The sequence below is a fragment of the Cynocephalus volans genome, chromosome 14, assembly GCF_027409185.1.
Source record: "Cynocephalus volans isolate mCynVol1 chromosome 14, mCynVol1.pri, whole genome shotgun sequence".
In the NCBI taxonomy this organism is placed as follows: Eukaryota; Metazoa; Chordata; class Mammalia; order Dermoptera; family Cynocephalidae; genus Cynocephalus; species Cynocephalus volans.
In genome coordinates, this window is record NC_084473.1 from 84008927 (window position 1) to 84029186 (window position 20260).

Genomic DNA, 20260 nt, shown 5'->3' on the forward strand with positions numbered 1-20260 from the left:
TGGGCTCCAACACCTAGTGCAACACCCTGGCTTTCTCTTTCATTGTGTTGAATGGTTTCTCTCCTGGACCTGTTTGGGTCAAACGCCCTAAACCCAGCAATTAAGAACTGTTTTCTTTTAGAAACTAGAAGAAATTGGTGATGTAGGAATATGGAGGCTTATGGAGTGACCCAACAATTCAGAAAACATCTGGCGCAGAAATGCGTGATGGCACAAAGAGCTAGAAAAATAGCTGAAAAAATTTTTCAGATTTGGAGGGAGAATATCCCTGATGTTGGGTGGCCTTGATGGAAGTGGTGAAAAAAGCACTCAGAACTGGAGAACAAGAATCACTTATCTAGAGATGACAGATTAGCAATGGCAGCAGATACCCTCCTTGCAAATCATGACATTGTCATGTATTTCAGATATCATATTTTCAACTTTTTGTTTCTCTTTCTTTCTTTCTTTAAATAAAATAAATAAATGTATCACCTATCTATCTATTGTTCTTATACCGCATTGCATCTCTAGTTGGTAGTGCTGATTATTTACCACATCAAGAGCTTTAGATCAAAAGAGCATCTCTCTGACTTCAATAAGGTCCACATGTAGCAAATACAGGGAATTTTTCAAATTTCTTGTAGTTTCTAGAGATGTGTTTCTCTGATGAGCTCTTTCTCTGAGGAAAAGCAAACAAGAAGAGCAGGTCATGAACCATAAAGACAGCAAAATAACACTACCCACAGGACAGCAGAACAATTCTGCCCCGTGACCCCCAGGGAGAAAGATGTTTTCTGCAGGCAAATTTGTGCTGCCATAGTCAGTCTTGGGACACCTGGTCCCGTGCTGATTTATTGAGATAAGTCATGCTTGCAGCTGTGTTGATTTGCATGTGCCCAGAGCACAGCCCACTGCCCTGAAGACTTATTCACAGGCTGGTCACACCCTGTGCAGGACTCTCAGTCCAGTCAGGACACAGCATGGACATGAGGGTCCCTGCTCAGCTCCTGGGGTTCCTGCTACTCTCACTCCCAGGTAAGGAAGGAGAATACTAGGAATTTACTCAGCCAGTGTATTGAGTGCTGCCTGGCTCTTCAGTGAAGTCTTCCTATAACATGATTAATCATGTGGATGTCTGTCTTTATGTTTCCCATCCTCAGGTGCCAGATGTGACATCCAGATGACCCAGTCTCCATCCTCCTTGTCTGCATCTCTAGGAGACACAGTCACCATCACTTGCCAGGCTAGTCAGGGCATTAGCGATTATTTAGCCTGGTATCAACAGAAACCAGGGAAGGCTCCTAAGCTCCTGATCTCTTATGCATCTAGTTTGCAAAGTGGGGTCCCCTCGAGGTTCAGTGGCAGTGGATCTGGGACAGATTTTACTCTTACCATCAGCAGCCTGGAGGCTGATGATGTTGGAACTTATTACTGTCAACAGCATAGTAGTACCCCTCCCACAGTGTTACAAGCCTGAACATAAACTCTTCAGAAAAGCTGAAGTATGAGGCTGGGCTGCCCCAGCTGCTCCTCCTGGTGCCTCCATCTGCTGAGAGCATTTCTCAGATGCAGGGAGACTCTGAAGGTCACCAAAAGGTTTAGTAGAAGGGGCAGGGAGGCTCCTCTACAAACTTTCTTTTCCCCTTCTAAGCCCTAGCAGTACAGGCATGACAATACATCTCCTGACTTAATGAAGGGCAGAGATCATTACCTCTGAAGAGTCTGGATTGCAACTTCAGTCTGATGTCATGAAGCAAAGGAGAAGCTACTCTTGGGATTTCAAACAGGAATTTTTTTTTAATACAGGGAATTCTGGGCCAAACTGCAACTTTTCAAAGTCAAGGAGATATGATAGTTAGGGAAGAAGATGCTAGAAATGGGGGGATCCTCCAGTGCTCCCTGAGAATCTCGAATGCGTCTACCACTAAAGGTACAGGCTGCCTAACCATGTGGTGCTCATACCTGATTGTGAAGCCCAATGGTGGGGATGCTGATGCTCTCAGCTGCCTGCAACACCTCACCAGGTGACTCTCCAGTCCTCATCCCTGCCCACGTGTCTGCCTGCAGGTGCAGTGGTGAGTTATGAATCCTCGTCTTCTGACTTCCAAATGTCAGGGAGGGTCCCTCATTGAGCAAATCTAGGAAATCAGAGAGGGAAAAGGAGTTTGAGAAATGTGCTTTCAGAAGTGATGGTGATGACGGAGAGTTAAGGCCACACAGCTCAGTATGGTAATTATATCCCTAACTCTGAGAATTTTGTCATTTAGGGCATGGCCCCACAATACTTGTGGATGTGCTTCTGAGTATCATCGGAAAGGTAGGATCACAGCAAGAAAACTTCATTATGTCGTAGAGGCAATAGAAAAAGAGGAAGTAGCAATAAATATATAACTACTACTTGACACAAAAAGGAAAATCTTTCTCGACAAAAATAAAAACAAAAACAAGTTAACATGGATGTACCATTACTTTCCTTCATATTAAAAATCCATCCAGATTTCAACAGCACCATCAGCATCACAGAGAGCATATTACAGACACAAAGCAGCAGAATCGTCTGAGACACACTGAACGAAAATCTTTTTAGTGAGCCACATGTTAAAAAAAGCACACCCATATTTACTTTCTATTTAGTTAAAAACATATTTGAAAATGGTTTTACTATTGTAAAGGATAAAAAACATGATTTGTCAACAGCATGATCAAATATTGGCCTTAATGGGCATCTAACAAATGTTTGAAAAGAACAGAGCTTTAAAAAATGGAGTTCAGTTTTGCTCTGCTTAATTCAAGATTGTCAATATATTTATGAATCTGTTACCTCTTCTGAATTTTTTAAGTATGTATCTTCCAATGTGAACCAAGGATCCAGTGCAGAAGTCATCTTGACCCCTTCCCCAGCACCCATGGCAGTTTCTCAAGAAGAGACAGTCGCTGTCACCTGTAGGGCCAGCTCAAGTGTAAGCTCTAGCTACTTGCACTGGTACCAACAGAAGCCAGGAGCGGCTCCAAAGCTCCTTGTTTATAGCACATTAACCCTGGCCTCCAGTGTCCCAGCCCAGTTCAGTGGCAGCAAGTCTGGAACCTTTCACTGTGACAATCAGTAGTGTGGAGGCTGAAGATGCTGCAACTATTACTGTCAGCAGTGCAGCAGCTCTCCACCCACAGTGTTACTATAGACTGGAACAAAAACCCCCTTCAGAACTCAGAGCTGAGCTGCTTATCCCCAGACGCTGTGACGTGGTCAGGACTTTTATGTGTGACATAACTTCCCAACTCTTCTGCAGTGGAGCCAAGGCTGAATTTTATTCAGAAAAAAAGGAGAAATGTGTAGATGAGATGGTGGGAGGAGGTTACTAAAGGGCCCCCGTGTTATGGCAGCCTGAGCAGAGGAGGGGTGGGTGAGGGCTGTGACGTGGAGCTCCTGGAAGCAGGCATTGACCCTGAGGTGGAAGATACTGGACTTTTGAACAAAGGGGAAGGGGCATGGGGGAAGCCCTGCTCCAGAGCTCTTCCAGAACCTGTTCTAGAACTGCTTCCCATCCAGAGAACAGTGATGGGGGAACAGCCCTGCCCTAGGGTCGGATCAGTCATCGGTGGGAGTGGTCGTGTTCCTCTGCATGAAGACCTGCTCATTGAAAGCCAACATCACCTCTTCTTTCCTGGATTGTTGAAATTACTGTTTTTTCCATTCCTTTGTAGAATGTGAATCACTGTGGAAGCAGGTGGGCCTAACAAACAATGACAAATGCGAGAAATCTATAGAGGTTCCAAATTATGACAGTGGCATTACGTCTGTTACTTCTTTACAGTTCTTCACCCTTCCTTTAAGATGCCTACACCCAGGATAAATACGTGGAAAATAGTTCTTGTCAAACAACCTCTGGACTGAGGAAATCCCAATTAAGGATCTAAGTTCCCAATGTCTGAACTAAGCCAAGAAGCCAGAATATAAACGTCCTCTCTAAGGCAGGTTTCCTGACTCCCTGATGACTTAGAAAACTGGCTGCAAGGAAGGGGGTCCAATAGTTGTTTGGTACATTTCCAGTTTTTCATGGTAGATGATGGTCATGCTGAATGGACTTAGGACCCAGGCAGAATGTCAGCAGCAGGAGGGACAGGAGACAGAGGAGAACCCAAGAAAACAAAAATGGGTTGCACTCTACCTAAAAAGGGGGATCAAACATTAGAAGAGTTTAAAGGTGCTAAAAGATCTTATATTTAAATATATTAGTTAATTCCGTTCTTCATGTTTTTCCTTTTCATTCTGCATTAAAGAGTTTAATGAAGTCAAGCCTCATTGTAAAACTTCATTTTACATTTAAATCTATGATCCATTTCGAATTAGTATCTGCGAGGAATGTTTGATTTGTGTCTAGATTCATTTGTGTGTGTGTGGTTTGTGTGTGTGTAAATAGATGCCCATTTGTCCCAGCATTGTTTGTTAAAAGATTATCTTTTCTCTACTGTATTGCCTTGCTCATTTCTCAAAGATGAATGGACTGAATTTATGTAGGTCTATTTCTGGGTTCTCTATTATTCTGTTTATCTATTTGTCTTTTCTTTCACCAATACCATGCTGCCTTGATTACTACAGCTTTATACTAAGGTTTGAAGTCAGGTAGTGTTGGTTCCCCAACTATGTCCTTCCACTTCAATACTGTGTTGGTTATTCTAGGCCTTTCTATATATATATTAGGTCAGTTTGCTGATATACCTTGCTGAAATTTTGCTTGGGATTGCATTGAATCTGTAGATCAAGTTTGGTAGAAAAGACATCTTGACAATATTGTATCTTTCTACCCATTAACGTGGACATGGAACCCCTTTTTTTTCTTTCTTTCTCTCTCTCTCTCTCTCTCTCTCCCCCCCTCCCTCCTTCCCTCCTTCCTTCCTTCCTTCCTTCCTCTTTCCTTCCTTCTTCTCTCTTATCTCCCTCTCTTCTCTCTCTCTCCCTTTCTTTCTTTTTCTTTCTCTTTTGTTCTTTTTAATCTCTTTTCTTTGTTTCTTTTTAAAACAGTTTTATCAAGGTATAAACAGAACTGCATATATCTAATGCGTACAATTTGATGAGTATGGCCCTAAAATGAGATCTAGACCCTTAAATTTTGAAGTGCACAATATTTGTATTGTTAACTATAGGCACTCTGTGGTACAGCAGATGTTTAGAATTTACTCATTTTGCATATCTGAAACTTTATAACAATTGAGTAATAATCCATTTCTCTCAACATGCCGAAGCCCTGGCTACCATTATTATCTTCTCTGCTTCTAAGGGTTTGGCTATTTCAGACTCTTCATTAAAGTGGAATCATGCAGTATTTGTCCTTTGGTGAGTGGCTTATTTCATTTAGGTTCATTTATGTTGTCATAGATAGTAGCATTTCCTTCTTTTCTTTTAAAGTCTGAATAACATTCCATTATACGTATATGCCACATTTTCTTTACTCGTTCATCCTTACATAGACATTTAGGTAGTATCCATATCTCGGCTATTGTAGATAGTGCTGCAGTGAATATGGGAGTGCAGATATCTCTTCAAGATGCCAATTTCAATTTTTTTGGATATACATTCATAAGTGGGATCCCTAGGTTCTATGGTAGTTTTATTTCTTATTTTTGAGGAACTCCCATATTGATTTCCATAGCGACTGCACCAGTTTACATTCCCCCAACACAGTGTACAATGGTTCCAATTTATCTTTCAACCTTGCCAACACATATTTTTTGTTTGCTTTTTTAGTTTTGGGGAGTTTTGTTAGTAAAAATTATCCTAACAGATACGAGGTAGTTTCTCCATGCAATTTTAATTGCACTTTGCAATTAAATACAAATTTTATATTTTATTTATTGTACAGTATTTTATTTCCCTGATAATTTATGATGTTGAGCACCTTTTTGTATACTTCTTGGCCATTCGTATGTCTTTGTTTGAGAAATAACTTATTCAAATCTTTTGCTTATTTTTAACCATTTATTTATTTGTTTGTTTGTTTGTTTGTTTATTTATCTATAGACTTGTAAGAGTTCATTATGTATTTCGTAATTTTAACCCCTTATGAGACATATGACTTGTAAATATTATCTCCCATTCTATATGTTGCCTTTTTATGCTATTGGTTGTTTCCCTTGATATGCAGAAGTTTTAAGCTTGATATAATCCCACTTGTCTAATTTTGCTGTTGTGGCCTGTGTTTTTGTGTAAGGTAGGAGTCAAGTTTTCTTTTTTGTTTTTGCACGTGATATCCAATTTTGCTGGCATCATTTGTTGAAGAGACTGTTCCTTCCCCGTTCTGCATTCTTTGAATCCTTGTCAAAAACCAGTTAGATATCTAAAATCTACCAAGACTGAATCATGAATAAATAGGGAATCTGAACATACCAATAATGAATAAGGAAATTGAGTGTGTAATTCAAAACTTCCCCAAAAAGAAAAGCTCAAAACCAGATGGTTTCACTGGAGAATTCTACCAAACATTTAAAGAAGAATTAATGTCAGTCCTTCTCAAACTCTTCCAAATAAATAGAAGAAGAGGGAGCACTTTCTAACTCATTTTATGAGGCCAGCATTAACCTGATGCCAAAGGCAGATGCAACAAGAAAAGAAACTACAGGCCAGTATTTCTGTTGAACACAGTTGCAAAAATTCTCTACAAAATACTAGCAAATTATGCCTTTTCCCTCACACCTTAAATTCACTGACTTAATTGTTTAACTTCCATCTTGATTTGAACATCAATAAGCTTTGCAAACTGAAAATATTCAAAGAAGAAGTCTTCACTTTGGACTGCCTGCTTTCTCCTTAGTCTTTCCCAACTCAATTAACAGTGCTGTTTTTCAACTATGCTCAGGCCAGTAAGCTATAAATCCCCAACTGTCTATTAAACACATAGCATGTAAAATTACATTTTGGAATCTAAATAGTATCACACCAGAACTTGGTTAAAACCTAAAAAAGTCTACTCACTGCATTAGACTAAATATAATGTACATGCCATGCATTTTATGTAAGGTGATCATACAACCATTGGTATGTAAGTGCATTTTTGAGATAAAAAGTTAGCACTATTATTAATTACTCCATACAGTGCCATAAGGGCTATACTAAACAAACAAGTACATATAGTCATCCTGCTATAGGATTTCTACAATCTAGGTGATATTAACCATTCTGACATTATTTTGCATATATTTTCTTCCTTATTCAATACATTAAAACAATACTGACCATTTTTTCTAGTCTCAACACTTTCTAAGTTTTTACCTTCCAAATGGTCTTTGCAGTTTGCATTCAGTTAGGCTTAATAATTATCCCGCAGTTGGTCATATAGCTATGTCCTCATTATTTAGAGAGCATCTAGATGATAACCCAGAGACCTTCTCTTATCAACTTACATTAAGTAGACTTACATCTCCAGACACTACATACCATTGTCTTATTTTTGAAACAGAATTAATCAATTTCTGAATATTTTATTTACTTTAATTTACAGAGCTGTCATTTTCTAAGCAGCTCCTTCACCTAACTACCAGTAGAGTATAAGTACTGGGGATAAAAACATGCCTTATGTAGTTTCAATTTATGTGGAGAACTTCATGCTTCATAAATCTGGATGTTCATTTCCTTCATCAGATTTAGTGTGTTTTAGGCTTTATTTTTTAAAATAAGCTTTCTCCCCCTTTCTTTCTCTCTTATCCTTCTGAGACTTCCATAATGTACTTTTTTAGTTTCACTTGAAACCCCTAAGTCCGTCAAGCTTTCTTCACATACTTTTTTTTTCTTTCTTCTTCTTTTTTTTTTTTCTGGCTGGAAAATTTCAAATGACCTGTCTTTGAATTTGCTAATTCTTTCTTTTGTCTGATCACTTACACAGTCGAACCTCTCTGGTAATTTTTGGTTATTGTATTCTTCAGTACCAAAATTTATTTTTCATAAATATTTCCTCTTTCTTGAATTTAAATTTTGAGCATGCATTGTTTTCCTGAGCTAGTAGAGCATCTTTATGATGGTTATTTTGAGTTCTTTGTCAGAATATTCATGTATGTCTATTTTTTAGTGTCAATTTCTGAAGATTTATTTATTCTTTTGTTTGAGCAATATTTCCCTGCTTCTTCATGTTCATTGACACTGTTGGTGAAAATGTAAAATGATGCAGCTACTATATGAAAGTGTATGGAGGTTTCTACAAAAATTAAAAATACAACTACCGTATGATACAACGATTTCATTCTGAGTATTTATTCAAAAGAATTAAAATTAACTTGAAGGTATCTTTGTACTCCCATGTTAATTGCATCATTATTCACAATAGCCAAAATACGGAAGCAAACTAAATGTCTATCAATGTCTATCAATGGCTGAATGAATAAAGAAAATGTAGTGTATAGGGGAATTCAAAAAGTTCATGGAAAGATTTGTATTATCTTTTAATTCTATTTTTTTGCAAAGTTTTTGAAGTACCCTTTTATACATGGAGTGAAAGATTATTTAGCCTTAGAAATAAGAAATCCTGTCATATGTGACAACTTGATGAATTTTGAGGACATCATGCTAGGTTAAATAAGCCAGTCGTAGGACACGTATTGAATGTTTCTACTTACATGAGGTATTTAAAGTAGTCAATTTCACAAAAGCACAAAGTAGAATGGTGACAGCCAAGGGCTGGGTGGAGAGAAAAATGAGTAGTTGCTGTTCCATGAGCACAAAGTTTCAGTTCTTCAAGAAGACAAAGTTCTAGAGGTCTTCCGTACAACATTGTACAATTGTTAACAATACTGTACTGCATACTTAAAAGGGTTAAGAGGGGGGATCACATGTTATGTGTTTTTCATCATGCACAAAAACATCTTATTTAATCATGAGCAATTGTTCCTCACACAATGGCTTTAACTTTTTCTCAAAACACTAGCACTAAATAAAAAGCTATTAAATGAAAATCATAGTTTTCATAGTGGAAAATATGCATTCCATTCAACTGAAGACACTTTATTTTCACAGAAAAAAATGTCATTTGAGGCCAGGGCAGGTAGGTGCCACTGCTGGACTCCCAGGCCAGGCCAGTGCACGATGCCGAGAGAGGCCCCAGCCTTCCACCCACAGGCACTGAGGCAGCTGTGCCAAACTGGCAGTCCCTGCAGGATCCTAGCCAGACATTAGGGTCAAATGAGTAGACCATGAAATCCCCTGCCACAATGACTAAACACTAAAGGAAAGATACCAGAAATATGAAAAATCAACAAAGTACAACACCACCAAAGGGTAATAATAATTCTCAAGCTCTAGATCCTTGAAATGAACAGGAAGTCCTTGAAATGACTGGCAAGGAATTTCGAGCAACAATTCTAAGGAAACTAAATGAGATACAAGAAAACTCAGTTAGACAACACAACAAAATGAAAAAAAGTATACAGGACCTGAAAGAAGAAATGTACAAAGAAATCAATGCCCTGAAAAAGAATGCAGCAGAGCATGCAGAGCTGAAGAATTCATTCAATAAAATAAAAAACAGATCAGAGAGTTTAAGTAGCAGGCTAGAACAAGCAGAAGAGAGAATTTCTGACCTTAAAGATGGGCTGTTTGAAATAACAAGGTGGAGGAAAAAAAAAAGAATTTAAAACATTGAAGAAAATCTAAGAGAGATAACAGACAACCTTAAGCACTCAAATATCTGAATCATGGGTATTCCAGAAGAGGAAGAAAAAGGAAATGACATTGAAAACATACTTGATGAAATAATGGCAGAAAACTTCCTAGGTATAGGGAAAGACGCAGATCTTCAGATTCAGGAAGTTCAAAGATCCCCAAACATATTCAATACAAAAAGGTCCTCTCCAAGACACGTTATAGTCAAAATGGAAAAACTCAAAGCAAAGAGAGAATCTTAAAAGCTGCAAGAGAGAAGCATCAAGTCATCTATAAGGGAGCCATAATCAGACTAATATCAGACTTTTCATCAGAAATCCTAAAAGCCAGAAAAGAATGGGATGATATATTCAAAATACTATAAGACAAAAATTGCCAGCTAAGAATACTTTACCCAGAAGAGCTATCATTACGAAATGAAGGAAAAAATAGTATATTTCTCAGACAAACAAAAACTGTGGGAGTTCACTACCATGTGACCAGCTATACAAGAAATTCTCAAGGAAGTACTGGGTTTGGTAGCTGAAAAACAACCACCACTGTCATAAATACTCAAGAAAAAACAAAACCCACTAGTAAAATAAAAATGCTAACAATAAAGAGAAAAAAAAGTTTATCTACCACCCCAAGAAACCAACAAATACAGAAGACAGACAGTAAATCAGAAAGAAAGGAACAAAAGATACTTAAGATATCCAAACAAAAATCAATAAAATTCTAGAAGTAAAGCAACACCTTTCAATAACAACTCTTAATGTACAAGGATTAAATTCCCCACTCAAAAGACACTGACTGACTGGATTAAAAAGGTGGACCCAACTATATGCTGCCTTCAAGAGACTCAACTCACCTGTAAAGACACAAATAGACTAAGAGTGAAAGGATGGAAAAAGATTTACTATGCAAATAGAAATGAAAAATGAGCTGGAGTAGCTATTCTTATATCAGATAAAATAGACTTTAAACCAAATCTCATAAAAAGAGATAAAGAAGGCCACTATATAATGATAAAAGGATTTATCCATCAAGAAGACAAAACAATCATAAATATATACACATCCAATGTTGGAGCAGCCAGATTTATAAAACAAACTCTATTAGACCTAAAGAATGAGATAGACACAAATACGATAATAGCATGGGACCTGAACACCCCACTCTCAATATTGGGCAGATCATCTAGGCAAAGAATCAGCAGAGAAACACAATATCTAAACAACACTTCAGACCAATTGGACTTGACAGCTATCTACAGAACATTCTGTCCAACAACCTCAGAATATTCATTCTTCTCATCAGCACATGGAACATTCTCCAGAATAGACCACACGTTAGGTCAAAAATCAAGTCTCAAAAAATTCAAAAAAATTGGAATTATTCCATGTATTTTTTTCAGATCGCAATGGATTAAAATTAGAAATCAGTAACAAATGAAACTCTGGAAACTATATAAACACATGGAAACTAAACAGAATTCTACTTAATGACACATGGGTCCAAGAAGAAATTAAACAGAAAATCAAAAAAATTATTGAAAATAATGATACATCATAACAAAACTGGTGGGATACTGCAAAAGCAGTATTAAGGTGGAAATTTATTGCATTAAATGCTTACTTCAGAAGAATGGAAAGTTGGCAAGTAAACAACCTAACACTTCACCTTAAAGAACTAGAAAAACAAAAACAATCCAAACCCAAAGTTAGTAGATGGAAAGAAATAATTAAGATCAGAGCAGAACTGAATGAAGCAGAAACCCCCAAAATGATACAAAAGATCAATGAATCAAAAAGTTGGTTTTTTTAAAAGATAAATAAAATTGACAAACCATTAGAATGGCTAACTAAAAAAAGAAGAGAGAAGACCCAGATTACTAAAATTAGAAATGAAAAGATGAAATTACAATTGATACCTGAGAAATAAATGAAATCATTAGAGACTACTATAAACAACAATATGCCAACAAATTTGAAAATCTGGAGGAAATGGATAAATTTCCGGACACACACAAACTAACAAAACTGAGCCAAGAAGATGTAGGAAGTCTGAATAGACCAATAACAATAAAAGAGATTGAAGCTGTTATCAGAAGGCTCCCAACCAAGAAAAGCCCAGGACCAGATGGGTTCACTGCAGAATTCTACCATACCTTCAAAGCGGAACTATACCAATTCTCTATGAACTATTCCAAAAGATTGAAACAGACGCCATTCTCCCAAACTCATTTTATGAGGCAAACATCATCCTGATACCAAAACCAGACAAAGATACAACAACAACAAAAAAGAAAACTACAGGCCAATATCATTGATGAATATAGATGCAAAAATCCTCAATAAAATACTAGCTAATAGAGTATAGCAACACATACACAAAATTATACACCATGATCAAGTGGGATTCATCCCAGAGATGCAAGGCTGGTTCAACATACACAAATCAATAAATGTGATATACCACATCAATAAAATCAAAAACAAAGACCATATGATCATCTCTATGGATGCTGAAAAAGCATTTGACAAAATTCAGTATTCGTTCATGATAAAGACTCTCTACAAGTTAGGTATAGATGGAAAGTATCTCAACATAATTAAGGCCATATATGATAAACCCACAGCCAATATCACCCTCAATGGGGATAAGTTGAAAGCTTTTCCCTTAAGGACAGGAACTAGACAAGGATGCCCATTCTCACCACTTCTATTCAACATATTGTTGGAAGTACTAGCCAGAGCAATCAGAGAAGAGAAGGAAATAAAGGGCATCCAGATTGGAAAAGATGAAGTCAAACTGTCCCTGTTTGCAGATGACATGATCCTATATATTGAACAGCCTAGAGCCTCTATGAAAAAACTCTTTGAGTTGATAAATGATATCAGCAAAGTTTCAGGATACAAAATCAACACACAAAAAATGAGTAGCATTTCTATACTCCAACAGTGAACATGCAGAAAAAGAAATCAAGAAAGCTAGCCCACTTACAAGAGCCACCAAAAAAATAAAATGCTTAGAAATAAATTTAACCAACGATGTGAAAAATCTCTAAAGTGAGAACTAAAAACCACTATTGAGAAAAATTAAAGAGGACACAAGCAGATGGAAAGATAACCCATGCTCTTGGATTGGATGAATTAACATTGTAAAAATGTCCATACTACCCAAAGTGATCTACACATTCAATGCAATCCCCTTTAAATTTCCAATGGCATTTCTCACTGAAATGGAAAAAACTATCCTAACATTTACATGGAATAACAAAAGACCATGAATAGCCAAAGCAATTAAGAGAAAAAAAAAATAAGGCTGGAGATATAACACTACCTGACTTTAAACTATATTCCAAAGCTATAACAACCAAAACAGCATGGTACTGGCATAAAAACAGACACACAGATCAATGGAATAGAATAGAGAATCCAGAAATCAACCCATACACCCACAGCCATCTGATCTTTGACAAAGACACCAAGTCTATGCACTGGGGAAGAGATGGCCTTTTCAGCAAAGGGTGCTGGGAAAACTGGATATCCATATGCAGGAGAATTAAACTAGATGTGTACCTATCAATTCAAAATGGATTAAAGATTTAAATATACACACTGAAACAATAAAACTCCTTAAAGAAAACATAGGGGAAACAGTCCAGGAAGTAGGATTGGGAATATGCTTCATGAATACAACCCCAAAAGCACAGGCAACCAAAGGAAAAATAAACAAATGGGATTATGTCAAACTAAAAAGCTTCTGTACCTCAGAAGAAAACATTTAACATAATTGAAAGACAACCAGCAGAATGGGAGAAAATATTTTCAAAATATACATCTGACAAAGGATTAATATCCAGGATATACAAGGAACTCAAACAACTTTACAGCAAAAAAACAAGTAAGCCAATTAAAAATAGGGCAAAGAAGCTGAATAGGCATTTCTCAAAGGAAGATATATGAATGGCCAATAGACACATGAAAAAATGTTCAACATCACTCAGCATTTGGGAAATGCAAATCAAAACCACACTGAGATACTATCTCACCTCAGTTAGGATGGCTAATATCCAAAAGACTGTGAATGATAAATGCTGGTGAGGTTGTGGAGAAAAAGGAACTCTCATACATTGTTGGTGGGACTGCAAATTGGTGCAGCCTTTATGGAAAATGGTTTGGAGGTTCCTCACAAACAATTACCGATAGATCTATCATATGATCCAGCTATTCCACTGCTGGGAATATACCCAGAGGAATGGAAATCATCATTTCAAAGGGATACCTGTGCTCCAGTGTTTATTGCCACAGTATGTACAATAGCCAAGAGTTGGAACGAGCCCAAATGTCCATCATCTGATGAATGGATATGCAAAATGTGGTATATCTACACAATGGAATTCTGCTCTGTTATAAAAAAGAATGAAATACTACCATTCGCAGCAACATGGATGGACTTAGAAAAAATTATATTAAGTGAAATAAGTCAGGCACAGAAAGAAAAATATCACGTTCTCACTTATTTGTGGGAGCTAAAAATAAATTAATAAATACAGAAATAAACAGGGGGTGCAGGGAAGAAGACACAATAATCACAATTCCTTGAACTTATTAAGACAACTGAACAGATATGATGGTGATTGCTGGGAGGGGGGAGAGGGAAAGGGGAGGGTGAAATTGGTAATGGGACACAAAAATCAACTACATTGTATATTGATAAAATAAAATAAAAAAATAGAAATCAATTGAAGTATTTACATAAAATCTACAGCTAATATAATTTTAATTGTGAGAAACTAGAAGCTTTCCCTCTTAGATCAAGAGCAAAGTAAGGATATCCCTCCTTTTCAACATAATGCTTGAAGTTATAGTAAATGTAATAAGATAAAAAAGGAAATAAATGATACACTGATAGGGAAGGTTTAAATAAAACTGTCTTTGTTCAGAGATAATATGGATGTCTACGTAGAAATTTTTAAAAAAATTATCAACAACAACAACAAACAAATGCCTGTAAATAATAAGCAATTATAAAAAGGTTGCAGTATTAAATGCCAATATGTTTTTGTAAATTAATACTTAGTAAAATGTAATCAGAGTCCTACTTCATAATAAAATTTACCAATTTAAAAAAAAAAGTTGCAACATACAAAGTTAGTATAAAAGTCAATGGCATTTCTATATACTAGCAATAAACCAGAAGAATTTGAAATTAAAGACATAATATGATTTGCATTAGCACCCCTCTAAATGAAGTACTTAGGTATAAACCTAACAATTTATGTAAAAAATCTATGTGAGATAAAGTACAGAACTTTGGTAAGAGAAATCAAATAACCAAACAAATTGAGATTTTATGTTCATGGATAAGAATACTCAATATTGTTATGATGTCACTTCTTTCCAACTTATCAAATAGATCCAATACAAAGAGAAACAAAATCCCATTCAGTTACTTTGTGGATATTGGTAAACTGGTTCTAGAGTTTACATGGATTCAGAATAGCCAACAAAATATTGAAAACAAAGAACAAAGTTGAAGGACTGACACTACCCAAATTGCATGATTAATTATAAGGCTATAGTAATAAAGAGAGTATAGTACTGGCAAAAGATCAGACAAATAGATCAATGAAATAAAATAAAAATAGATCCACATATATCTAGTCAATTAATCTTTGACAAAGGAGCAAAGGCAATACAATGCAGAAATGATAGTCCCCAATGGTGATGGAACAACTGAACATCCATATGCAAAAGAAAAGAAAAAGTAGACACACACCTTACACTTTCTACAAAAATTAACTCAAAATGGATCACAGACCTAAATGTAAACTTAAAACTATAAAACTCCTCAAAGATCCCATAAGATAAAGTCTAGATGACTTTGGGTTTGGTGATGACATTTTAGATACAACATCAAAGACATGATCCATAAAAGAAAGAATTGATAAACTGGAGTTCATCAAAATTACAAATTTCTGCTCTGTAAAAGACACTGTCAAGAAAATGAAAAGATAAGACACAGACTGTGAGAAAATATTTGCAAAAGATATATCAAAGACTGTTATATAAAATATACCACAAACTCTTAAAACTGAATTATAAAAAGATCAAACAGCCCATTTAGAAAATGGGCCAAGGACCTTAATAGACACCTCACTAAAGATGATATATACATATACACATATACACATATATATATATTTATGGCAAATATGCATTTGAAAACATGTTCCACATTATATGTCATTGGGGAAATGCAAGTTAAATCAACAATTATACACCACACAACCTTATAGACTGGCCAAAATACAAACATTGACAACACCAAATGCTGACAATGATGTTGAGCAACTGTAACTTTTATTTATTGATGGTAGGAAAGCAAATGCTACAGCCACTTTGGAAGACAGTCTGAAAATTTCTTATAAAACTAACCATCCTATTACCATAAGATCTAGCAATTACATTTCTTGGTATTTACCCAAAGAAGCTGAAAACTTAGGTTCATGCCAAAGGCGATGCAGGGTTGTTTATAGCAGCTTTATTTATAATTGCTAGAGTTTGCAAGAAACCATGATGTCTTTTTGTTGGTAAATGGATAAATAAACTGCGGTATATCCAGACAGTGGAGTATTATTCAGTGCTGAAAAGAAATGATCTATCGAGCCACAAAAACACATGGAGGAAACTTAGAAGAATTATTACTAAATGAAAAAAGCCAGTATGAAAAGTCTACATTATAGTAGGATGCTACCTAGGTGACATTCTCGAAAAGGCAAAACTGTGGAGACAGTAAAGTGGTTGCCAGGCATTGGGGGGGAGAGAGGGCTGAATAGGTGGAGCGTGGAGGATTTTTAGGGTAGGGAAATTGCTCTGTATGATACTACATTAGTGGGTGGTATTATACATGCTATTATATACTTGTGTAAACCCACAGATTGTATTAAACCAAAAAGGAGCCCTAATGCAAACTATGGACTCTGGGTGATAAGTATGTTAATGTGGGTTCATCAATTGTAACAAATGTACCACTCTGGTGAGGACATTGACAGTTGGGGAGACTATGTGTGTGTGGACAGAGGTATATAGAATTCTCTGTACTTTCTTCTCAGTTTTGCTATGAACCTAAAACTGCTCTGAAAAAAATAAAGCATTTATTAAAAAAAAAAAAAATCAGTTGAACAATGAAAAGTAAGTTTATATGAATAAGTTACACTTTAAAATTAAATAAGGACATTTTGAGCATTAAAAATAAAAGAATAAATATTTATTTTACATCCTAAAGGAGAAAGAAAAAGCCTAATCGTGAGTATGGCTGGATGAAAAGGGTGTGGGACAGTCAGTCCTTGGAAGGCAGTGGAGTGTTTGGTGATTGTCATCAGGTAGGCATCCATATGAGAACCAGACGTGTGTAATTATCATATTCTTTCCTTTAAGCTTTAATACTAGGAGATTCTCATTTTAAAGAATACTGGGAAGACAGGCTGAAAACAACATGCCTCAAAACACTTGGAGGCAGCTCAAACACACACAAACTGAAGTATCTTAGAAAATACTATCTCTTCGTGACTTTTCCATGACACTCAGGTTGACCAATCGTGGTGCATGGTCCAAATCTGTTCCACCCGATGTTCTCTAACTGGAAGATACCATTTTGGATAAATTGATTAGTTTATGTGCCTGAAACCATAGTGTAGAAATATTACTTCTTATAATAATATATTGTTTTAACTTTTAGGGAAAAGCCTGTGCAGTACTGAAAAAATAAATGTATTGAAAACTGGTCTAACTTTTTGTGACCAAATATAGTAAAAAGCATGATCAACAATGTCATGAACTGTAACAAAAGACTGCATCCCTAATGCCCAGATTGGCCAAAAATTGTTGTTGAATGTGTGAAGAAGCACACAGGAAACACAACCAAATAAATAAACTTCGATGCTCTTTTTACTAAAAAACCATTAACATTAGGACACTGGTCCTGACAATCAAGAATATTAAGAGTAAAAAGAAATTATTTTCAAATTGTAATTTGAATTTTATAGATATATGAGGGAGGAGATATTTGAAGTTTCTGAAAATCAGTAAAGAATATTCATGCTTAAGTTGATGATCTACCTGTATTTCATATTAATCGATATATGGAATGAAAACGTCCATGTAATTTTTCCATCCTTATCTGAGTTTACAAAGCTACGTTCTCTTACTTGTTAGTTGCCCTGTTACCTATGTCTTTGATGAATGGACTCTTATTGGGGAACTTGAGGATTCTTGAGTTCAACTTCCATTCAGCCTGGAGCTCTTCCCTGCTCCTTGGACTGGCAATAGAGGACTCAGTTTTTTTTGTTTTTTTTTTTTTTTTTATTGGCTATATATTATCTGTGGGAGAATAATATCCTTTTCTCAGGCTCTGGCCAGATATCTAAATTCCTTTCACCAGTGTACCAGTTTTTCAAATGAAAACCTAAATATAGAGTCTCTTCAATTCTCAGTCAGAATGCTCTACTAGCAAAAGCGAACCTTAGTGCTAATCTGTCTTGAAAAATTGTAGGCTTCAGGCAGCTACCACAGCAATGGGCTTCATTTGCTACTCATTTGAACTCAGGACAATTGAAATATGAATCCATGGTTTCCACTGACACTTCAATTTCAAGCCACATCTTGGTTGCTTCCTATTTTTTTTCTTTAATACTTTTTGCCATAAACGAGTAACTGTAACCCCTGGACAGTAAAACCTGAAATTTTAACCAACTTGCATAAGACAGTTTAAATGTCTATAAAAAGAAAAAGTACAGTTTATCTTCAATAACTGTTCATTAGTTTGAAAAATTCCTGTGGGTAAAAATGAAATAGATTCAAGGCAGTGACTCTTGCTTTGTGGTGTTGGTCAGGTCACTCCCCAACTGCACCTGCAAAGATCAGAAGAAGAACATGATATTGCCCAACTTGCTGCTTACCCAGGCTGAGCAAGTTTTTGTTCTGGGGTGTAGCACAGTGTGAGGATTACTACTGCTCTGTTGACAGTAGTAAGTTGCAGCATCTTCAGCTTCTAGGCTACTGATGGTGAGTGTGAAATCTGTCCCAGATCCACTGCCACTGAACCGTGAGGGGATCCCAGAGATGGACTGAGAAGCATACTTTATTAGAAGCTTTGGAGGCTGATTTGGTTTCTGCTGGTACCAGTGTAAGCTGGTGCCAATGCTCTGACTGGCCTGGCAGGTGATGGTGACTTTCTCCCCTGGAGTCCCAGACAGGGAGTCTGGAGACTGGGTCAGCACAATATCACCCCTGGAGGCTGAAACCATACAGGAAATTTTAGCAGGATACTACTCTCTGTACATGGAAATCAGCACTAACCTAGTTAGGAGAAAAACTTAAAAAAAAAAAATCTAATATAAAGAATAAGCCAAATTTCATATGTTGCAGGGTTCCCAATGAAGAAAATTAGCAATTGAAGCAATATACCCACTTTTAGCCATGTCCAAATATTCTCACCTGGAACCCAGAGGAGCAGAAGCCCAAGGAGATGTGATGGGGACATCATCTCACTGCTTTCAACTTGTCTATTTTGCTCATGTCACATCCCCGGAGAAAGACCTTCTTATAAGATTCTGAGAGGCAGCACCACTGCAGATGTCAGAGAAAGGATATATGCAAATTATGGGGAGTTCATATTGTTCTAGATACAGTCCTCAAAAAGTATGTTTGTCAGGAGAGCACACTCTCCTTTGCCCCTTCTGTGAACATAGAAGTCTCCCTCTGCTGGCCACCTGCAGATGAGAGATTTGGTATTTTGAAAGAGCTCTGTGCATTCTTGACCAGATGTGGGGCTGAGCAGCAAATACAAACTGACGTAGTCCTCTGGTAGAGTTTGTATTTACCTGGAATGAGCAGAAGTGTACATCTTCAGTCTTGGCCCAGGGCTATGTTAACTCTCTTGCTTCCTGTCACAATATAGGCTGAAGAAGCTTTTATTGTGTGGAAATTACACAAAGCATCATCCCATACAACAGTATATTGATACTATGTTAATTTGGCCTGATGAGCAAGAAATTGCAAGAACTCTGGAGTGTTATGAAAACATGTGTGTCCAGAGAGAGGGATGCAAACCTTACAAAACTTCATGGGCCTGTCACATTGGTGAAGATTTCAGAAGTCTAGAAGTCTGAGGAATGCTGGCTCAGTCCCTTTGAAGTAAAGAACAAGTAATTGCATTTTGCATGTCCTACCACTGAAAATAAAGCACAATGTTGTGTAGTCTTCTCTGGACTGTTGAGACAACACATTCCATACTTAGGAAAACTACAACGAGCAATTTTTATTTGGTTTTCTAGGAGACCTCCAGTTCCTGAGCCCAGAGCAGGAGAGGACACTTTAGCCAGGTCTTTGTTGTGACACAAGTGGCTCTATCATTTGGGTCATATGACCAAGCATATTGTTTAATGCTAGAGCATCTGTGCTAGATAAGACCACTATATGAACTTTTTGAGAACCCCTAATAAAGAGTAATAACCTAGACTTTTAGGGTTCTAGAATAAGATTATTCCATCATCAGAAACTAACAAACAAACAAACAAAAATACCTCTTCACTATTCTAAAAGCAGCTGCTGGATGATCCTGGGGTCCTGTTAGACATGGCCTTGG

General features: G+C 36.7%; 2 gene segments (V, D, J or C); one reads left to right on the forward strand and one right to left on the reverse strand.

Annotated features, from left to right (window-relative positions):
* The first annotated feature begins 962 nt into the window (after nucleotides 1-962).
* Nucleotides 963-1459, forward strand: LOC134362592 (immunoglobulin kappa variable 1-27-like). The segment is given in 2 exon segments: nucleotides 963-1017; nucleotides 1143-1459. Coding segments are annotated over 2 exon segments (372 nt in total).
* Nucleotides 1460-1938: 479 nt separating this feature from the next.
* On the reverse strand, nucleotides 1939-19159 carry LOC134362593 (immunoglobulin kappa variable 6D-21-like). The segment is given in 4 exon segments: nucleotides 1939-2120; nucleotides 3340-3445; nucleotides 18573-18910; nucleotides 19111-19159. Coding segments are annotated over 4 exon segments (675 nt in total).
* Between the last annotated feature and the right edge of the window lie 1101 nt (nucleotides 19160-20260).